The 8,226-nt window shown below is 47.5% G+C and overlaps 1 protein-coding gene across 3 annotated transcripts in view; it reads right to left on the minus strand.

Moving 5' to 3' along the window:
• Nucleotides 1–1,789: 1,789 nt before the first annotated feature.
• Mpl (MPL proto-oncogene, thrombopoietin receptor) overlaps nucleotides 1,790–8,226 on the minus strand; it is a 15,249-nt gene continuing 8,812 nt past the window's right edge. For 2 of the 3 annotated variants that reach the window (XM_031376865.1, XM_031376864.1), the window contains exons 8-12: nucleotides 7,971–8,113; nucleotides 5,935–6,094; nucleotides 5,628–5,724; nucleotides 3,433–3,520; nucleotides 1,790–3,060 (exon numbers count right to left, since the gene is read on the minus strand). In XM_031376865.1, coding sequence (XP_031232725.1) covers nucleotides 2,809–3,060; nucleotides 3,433–3,520; nucleotides 5,628–5,724; nucleotides 5,935–6,094; nucleotides 7,971–8,113 — 740 coding nt within the window. In that variant the 3' untranslated portion in view covers nucleotides 1,790–2,808. The remainder of the gene's footprint in view (nucleotides 3,061–3,432; nucleotides 3,521–5,627; nucleotides 5,725–5,934; nucleotides 6,095–7,970; nucleotides 8,114–8,226) is intronic. The other variant, XM_031376866.1, reaches the window with a different exon arrangement.

Here is an 8,226-nt window from a genome sequence, read left to right on the forward strand (position 1 = left end):
CTCGAACTCAGAAATCTGCCTGCCTCTGCCTCCCAAGTCCTGGGATTAAAGGTGTGTGCCACCACCGCCCGGCTGGCACTTGTCTTTTTCATTCCTATTTACCTTGGAAAGCTAGAGATTTAGTTTTCTACAGTTCCTTAGTGTTGAGTTCCTGAACCTCAGAAAACAGAAAAGGGTAGCCTACTGACAGGCTTACATGTTAAGCTATGGAGTTTGGCTTTTATCTGCCAGGAATTTGGGGATGATGGAGGTTCCTGTGAAACGTGTCAAGTGGTTTTCAACTTCTGGACTAAGAGAACTTTAAGACAATGCAGGTACAGGAGACATGTGCATTGGAAAGTGTGCATGCCTGAAGCCCCAGCAGTCTGCCAGAGATGGAGAGTTGAGACCTTGCCACTAAAAGGGAAAAAAAAAACGATCCTTACAGTTAAGATAAAACATAGGCAAGGGATCTGGCCCCTTGAGAATGGAGTCACTGGAGACTCTGGGGAGAGGATGAGGACAATGAGCCCATGGGGTTTGTTTCAAAGGGGGATTAGCAAGCCAGATGTGGAATGTGAGCTCAGCTGTGAGCCTGGCCTCTGAGCCATAACCAAGTATCCAAATGTTTGTGCTCTAGAGGACGGATACCTACTGCCTCACAATTCTGAGGCTGCAAGTGTCAGACCAAAAGTGATAGTGAGGTAATTCTTTTGGAGGACTCTGGGGGAGAATCTGGTCCGTGCTTCTCGGACTCCTGGTGGTTTGATGGTGGTTCTTGGTTTCTGACCATCTTCACTTGGCTTTCTCTCTCCTTTCACCATCTATGTCTAAAATCCCCCCTCTTCTCCCTAAGAGTACCAACCATACTGACTCATTTCAACTGATTTTGAGTGTAATAACCCTGCTTTTTTAAAAAAAAAAAAAAATCACAGTTGAGGTACTTGGGTTTAAGATTTCAAAGTCTACATTTTGGAGACAGGGGACACAATTTAACAATATCCTCCCATGGAGTCCAAACAGAAACAAAGCTCTCCTCTGGTGCAGACTCTGTGAGTCAACCCTGCTCATCAAGGGAGACAAGGGTCAAGTGGGTCTGGTGGTACCAAACAGAAGGCACCACGCAGCATATTCATAATTCATCCCTCTGCCATTAAAAAAAATCTCTATTCCAAGAGACTCAAAACTAAGCATTTGAGCCAGGCGGTGGTGGCGCACGCCTTTAATCCCAGCGCTTGGGAGGCAGAGGCAGGCGGATTTCTGAGTTCGAGGCCAGCCTGGTCTTACAGAGTGAGTTCCGGGACAGCCAGGGGTATACAGAGAAACCCTGTCTTGAAACACAAAACAAAACAAAAACAAAAACAAAAACAAAAAAAACCCTAAACATGTGAATAATTTATTCCTCTGCCCCCTCCTACTGAAGGTGAACCTGTCTTGTAGTTATTCCCTCAAGGTCTGATGGGTCATCCTTACTGGTTGATATCTAAGGTTGGTCCCAGCTCAGAGGGGCACAATACTGTTCCTTGGCAGCTTTCCAAAATCCCACCCTCACCTTTGTAAATGTTCTGTATTAAATAAGCTTGTCAATTTACCAGTTTGTGCCATCCATCTCTACCAAGACCCTAACTAACATAGTGGGTAATTTATTTGGAGCTAGTAGAGACCCAAACTTGGTAACATATGACTGACAGTTTGAATGGCTCAGAGAAATCTGTAACCTGAGTGGTTTGAGTATATTTACCACTGCAAAGGCGTGGCATGCAGGGTCAAGGAAGCTAGCACGGAGTTAAGGCAACATCATTCAGAAAGGTTTGATTCAGACGATATTTATTGAAGGTCTGCTACCTATCATACACCAAATAGTATTCAGGGTGCTGGGGGAAAGGACAGATACTAACCCTTGCCCTTTCAACTCACCATCCAGGAGCAAGAAACACACATGTTAAAATCCATACAAAACACTTTGGGCACTATAGAAGTCTGGGCTGGAGAGAAGAACCTTCTGATGTTGTCATATAATAAAGGCCAGAACAGGAAAAGAAGAAATAATTAGGACACTAGTTGAGGTATATTAAGCATTTACTCTATCCCTGCCACAGCGCTCTCAATTGTTCACACCACTCTGTGGGGTTCTGTTATTATCCATGCTTTGTAGATGAGAGGGAAAAGGCTCTAAGGCTTTCAGCTATTTGCCTAAGTTTGCACAACTAGCAGGTGTGAACGACAGGACTGGAGCCTGGCTCTAGCTCCAGAGTTGGCTCTTTTGCTGCTAGTATGCTCAGAGAGGCAGGAACAGAACCAGGAAGGAAGGTGATATTGTGGGACCCAGGGTGGAGGAGGATGCCAAGAGATCAAATAAATAGATGACAAGACCCTGGTGGATTTCATAATTAGAAGGCTTGCACACTTTCCGTAACAGCGTGATAGCAGGGGGAGTCACTGAAATACTGTTTAAAGTTGGTGGGAGGTGGGGAAGTAGAGACTCCCCCCACCCCCAGGGTTTGGATCTCAAGGAGCTACAGAGCATGGCACCTTTAGTCACAGCAGGCAGATCTCTGTGAGTTCGAGGCCAGCCTTTTCTACACAATAAATTATAGGCCATCAGAGTTGTATAATAAAACACTGCCTGAAAAACAAAAACAAAAAAACAATAAAGAGCCAGAGGAGCCTAGTGGCTGCGGAGAAAGAGCTCTGGATTTGTGAGCAGCCGCCTGGAGAAATCGCCCAAGGAGGTGGAAAAACAGAATGGATGGTGTTGGTTGTTGGTGTTAAGGATGGATAAGGTAGTAGGCAGGAAGCTGTAGGTCTGCAGTAGCATGGGGACTGCCTTCAGGGCTGCTGCCAATAGCTTAGTGGTAGGTAGGAGTGGTTGGCAATGTGTGTGGTACAGCAGGACCCCGTCTCAGCCATGGGTGGACACACAGACAGTGGCATGGTCCTCAGGCAAGGTTGCAGTCCTCTGTAGTCCATCTGAGGCTGGGAGGGACACGGGGGCAAAGGAGTGCTCTCTGGGGACTTAGGTAGGATTTCCAGGAGGCTGGGCTCCACTTCTTCACAGCTATCAGTAACTGTGGCCTTAGACTGAGAGAGATGAACAAAAGGAACTAGATTAACCAGGAATGGCTCAGGTTTTTATTCCCAGCTCCTGGGAAGCAAAGGCAGGAATATCTCTGTGAATTCCAGGCCAGTCTGGTCTATTAAGCAAGTCTCAGACAGCCAGGGCTACACAGAGAAACCCTATTGCCCCCCAAAAAAAGAGAAAGAGAGAGAGAGAGAGATCTTAGAGTATAGAGTGGGCTGGGTTTTGGGTTTGTATAATAATACAAATTAGGTTAAGGAATAACACCTAGGGATAGTAAATATGTAGGCAAAGACCATGAACAAGTTGCACTGTGGGAATAAGAGTCATTGGTGGTGGGTGATTGGAGGAGAGCAGGCTTGGGGTGTACTCACAGGACTTAGGGCTGCAGTGTCTCTAAGGTACTGGCCTAGGACCCGGTGTAGGTCTGGAAGTGAGGGCCACAAAGCATGCCTCAGTCTTCTATCAGAGAAGGAAGAGAGAGGAATCTGACTCGGGATTGAGTTGGGAAGGATGAGGAGGGCCCTAAAGCAGGGCAGTAGGGGAGGCAGTGAAGCAGAGGAGTAAGTTTGAAAAGACAGGGGGCATAGTCAAGGCATGTTGGCCTTCCCTGACCACTCTGTCAAAACCAGTAGGTCTCCCTTCGTCATCACTAACTATCCCATGCTCTGTAGTTTTTCTTAACTCACTGCATATATTCACTGTTACATTTATTTGCTTTTACCCAAGTTCATGAGAACACAGACTCTGCAAGAGCTTGAAAGCTTGTCTGTTGTTCCAGTCATCACCCTAGCATTGAGCCCACAGTAGGTGCTTGGGAAACTACATGAGTGAAAAAGAAAACCAGTGCAGTGTCTAGCTATGGATGCTACTGCAGGGGGTTGTCAAATTAAGGCCTATGGGGAGACTTCCAACTCTTGGGCCTCGGGTTTCCAAGTTGAAGGACTTCAGCCAAAGGTGACTGGCCTCCTCCAAGACCTTTCTGATTGTGGAAAAGAACCCTATGTGCAACACCACCTCTGTCTTCTCCTTCAACATGGCGGGGCAGGGCGGGGCGGGGGGGTGGTCAGATAAATGGCTACCTTGAATAGAGGCTCCTTTCTAGACTGCTCTTACACAAAAGCAGATTAAAAGTTCAAAGAAAGTCAGGCGTGATGGCTCATGCCTGTAATCCTAGGACTCAGGGTGGGGCAGGAGGTGGAGCTGAGGCAAGACGATTGCAGACTTTGATGTCGTTCAGGACTACATAGTGACTTCCAGGCCAGCCTGGGCTACAAGTAAGATCCTGTCTTTTTAAAAAAAAAAAAAAAAAAAAAAAAAACACCAAATAAGCCGGGCAGGCAGTGGTGGCGTATGCCTTTAATCCCAGATGGATTTCTGAGTTCGAGGCCAGCCCAGTCTACACAGTGAGTTCCAGGACATCCAGGGCTACACAGAGAAACTCTGTCTCAAAAAAACAAAAACAAACAAACAAACAAGAACACATTCAAAGTGAGGTGTGGAGTGGAGTCCAGGAGAGGGGTGCCTGGTGCCTGGCCTAGCCTCTAACCAAAACTCGCTCTTCTATACTTTTGACTTCTGAGCTCAAGAATCAGCAGATAGTGCCAAGTGAATGACTGACATGCTGTGGATTTTATCCTCGGATTTATCATTTTCTCCTCAGCCCTAACATAAGTGAGTCATTCATTAGGGAATTTATTTAAGGGCCTTCTACTTGGCAGGCACTGTGCTGAGGATTTAAAAATGACCGAGTAAGGTATTATGGGGAGGATACCAAAGGAATAAATGCTGGGCTGGGAGCGTAGGACAGGGGTAAAGCGTGTGCTTAGCATGTGTGAGCCCGTAGGTACAGCACCCTACACCAAATATATTAGTGCAGGAAAGCACCCTGGTACACAGAGGAGCAGCCAAGGGGCGGAGGCCAGGAAAGGTTAAGCTTAATGAAGAAAGTTACTTAAAGATGAATGGGTAGTCGGCAGAAGAAGATATTCCAGGCAGCAGGGACATTATGTGCAAAGGCACTGAGCAGTAAAACATCCTAACTGGAGTAACTCAGGGCTTTGGCAAGGCTGAGATTCTGTAGAGCCTTGTTGGGTTCTATCCTGGGGAGCCAGGCAGGTTGCCATAGAATTATTTGCATTTGGAGAAGCTCCTGAGGAAGAGGGAGAAGGAGCACTGTTTCAACGAGTCAGGTAGTGTGCGGGCTAGAGAAAGAAAGCATTGTTTGATCAGATTTCCTGAGGTGGAATGACCAGATTTCAAAGCCAACTGGATGATGTGGGGATGGAGAGACGCACGCAAGAACTCTGATTTGGGCAAAGGTTGGACAAAAGTTAGCTCTGTCACTGAGTGAGCAGCCAGGAGGTGGGGCTGTTGGAGGTGTCCACAGAGTGGGCAGGCTAGATTGTAAGAAGGCTACACTCCCAGAGGAGTGCAGGAAGCAGCTGAAGAGGTAGGTGTGGATGCTCTGTGGTCCAGACAGCAGTGTCATCAAGTGACCCTAGAATACTTGTTCAGAGGCCACTGGCCTCACAGACCACACCCCACCACCCTCTTGGAAGGGCGGTACCTGTAGTACGCAGGAAATTGCCACTTCAGCAGCAGGAGGCCCAGAAGGGCACTGAGGCTCAGCACCAGGAGCAGAGCAGTCACCAAGGTGATCCAAGCTAGGGAACAAAAAGCAACTGACTGTGGCTGACCCTTGGCCCCGCCCGCCGGGGGCTTGCTGGCCCCAGCCCTGGCTCCACCCTCAGCATCCGGTGTACTCCACACAGCACTGGGCTGCGCTGAATTCCGAGGCTTGTCCATAGCCCCACCTATAAGTGTAACCAGGTCCTCACGAACTGTAGACTGGCTTTAGCCCTGCCCATCCTCACCAGTCTCGGAGCCCGTGGACACCCTAGCTGGAGGAGACCAGGCGCTCCAGGGGCCTTGGTAGGTGGGACCGTTGAGCCTGGCACGCAGCTGCAAGCTGTAGCGAGCTCGGGGGCGCAGCTCTAGAGTCCCTCCCCGGGCCCCGAGAGACGGCTCCAGCACCTGAGAGGAGAAACGTGGAGTGGGTCTGAGTCCAGGCTTGGAGCTGTCGGAATCGAAAGCTCTGCCTGAGATCGAGATCACTCGAGGAGCACACCCCAGCGCTCACAGAGCTGTGCATTCGGCCACAGCTACAAGCGCAAACCATCCCCACTAGTCCGGCGTTGGACTAAAAGACACGCTTTTCTCTTCAGAGACACACAGACCATGCCATAAGTACTATATTGCAGAGGACACCAGATTTGTGCTAGGTGCCAGGACCACAAACATTATTTTGCGCAAGCAGGGTTACTATTATACGCTTAGCAAACATTTGAGTTGCTTGGGATATGGCAAACATTGAGCTAGGTCCTACAAAAAAAAAAAAAAGTGAAATCTTTTCCTCTAAAGAGGTAGGCAGAAAAATCACAATTAGTGCAAGTCACTGAGGGAGCACAATGAAACAATACTACCTAGTTTAATGCGCTAAGAGAACAGAGGGTCAAAGGGAAGACTAGGAGTGAGGAGCCTTAACACGTTATGCAAATTGTTCATTGGTTGTAAATAGGAGGAGCAAGGAAAGAAGGTAGCAAGACTGTTTCTAGGCTTGGGTCTTAGGTAAGTGGTGGCGCCACTGACAGAGCTGAGAAGTCAGCTCCAAGAAAATACCAAAGTCTATCTAGCGTTAGACAGATTGATGGTAATGCTAAGACAGCAGCTATCTTTGGTTACTATAGAGGGAGACTGTAGGGGCATAGGGAGCGAACAGAGTTTGTATATGTTATATGTACATCTGGGTAATTGACAAATTGGCTACATGAATGGTATATACATGAAAAATTAATGCTATATTTAAGGCTTGTCTATATTGTTGTATATGTGCTATATATAGTAAAAAAAAAAAAAGGAGGACTCGGGAGGAAAATTAATTTATTCTGGATAATTGTATCTGATCTGTCTAGGGATGAAGCTGTTTGCTTGAGTTGTTTGGCAGGAAGATGTGTATGTTTGTGTGTGTGTTAACTGAGAATAGAAACATTGTTTAATTATGTAATTAGTATCTTTCTATATGCCAGGAAGTATGCTAGGAATTGATATACTAAATGTTTTTAGATTTATTTATTCTGTGTATGTTTTGTCTGCATATACATATATGAATCAAGTACGTGTCTGGTGTCCTCAGACCCCTGAACCTGGAGTTATGGATGGTTATAAACCATCATGTGGGTGCTGGGAATTGAGCCTGGGTACTCTGCAGAAGCAACAAGTACTCTTAACTGCTGAGCCATCTCTCCAGCCCCTATATTTCATTTTTATCTAACTCCAAGACAGGTAACTTTCTCCCCATTTCACCAATGAGGACACTTCAAAATTTAGGTAATTTGCATGTGGTTCTTAAAGCCCTTTCCCTGTGGGGGCTAGAATGGTAAAATTGGGGCTGTTAATGTATTGTTAAAGTCATTAAGACCATAGGTTTGAACCACTTACCTAGGCAGAGCAGACATTTATCTAGGAGAGATGGTTTTTGGATGAGGTGCTGGCAAGAACACCCCATGAAAGGGTAGAGAGGGAGGAGCCAGGGAAAAAGAGCTAACTCAGTCTAAGAGGTGGGAAGGCGATGGGGAGGCCACCATCCCCTAGGCAAAGAGAAGGAAAACTATTTAATGGCTCTGGGATGGAATCTGGGGCCTCTTGTGTGCAGGGAGAGCACCCTGCCACTGAGCCCCACCTCCAGCATGGGGAGAGGACAGTTTAGGTGGAGTGGACAGTGGTGCCACATGCCCCAGCTGACACAAACAGGCATAAATGTACAAGTCCAGATACTGATGCCGAGACAGTATTGACCTGGGAATGCCATGTGTAGTTTTCCATAGACTTACAGTACCTTCCCTTACCGTACCTTCCAGTCCTCATGGCCTTCTCCCGTGTACCGGAGCTGGTAGCAGGTCTCTTGAGCTGCCCAAGATGACTGGTGCTGCCACTCCAACTCCAGCCTTCCACTTGAGACCTCCCTCCAATGCAGGCTCGGGGTGGGGAGGAGCACTGCAGGGGATTTCAACAGGGACTGTGTTATGCACCACAATGAATTAGGCATCATGCCACCAGGGCCATGGGTCAGAAATGTCAGAGATGGTGGTGGTGGTGGTAGTGGTGGT

Source organism: Mastomys coucha, unplaced genomic scaffold (assembly GCF_008632895.1).
Source record: "Mastomys coucha isolate ucsf_1 unplaced genomic scaffold, UCSF_Mcou_1 pScaffold18, whole genome shotgun sequence".
In the NCBI taxonomy this organism is placed as follows: Eukaryota; Metazoa; Chordata; class Mammalia; order Rodentia; family Muridae; genus Mastomys; species Mastomys coucha.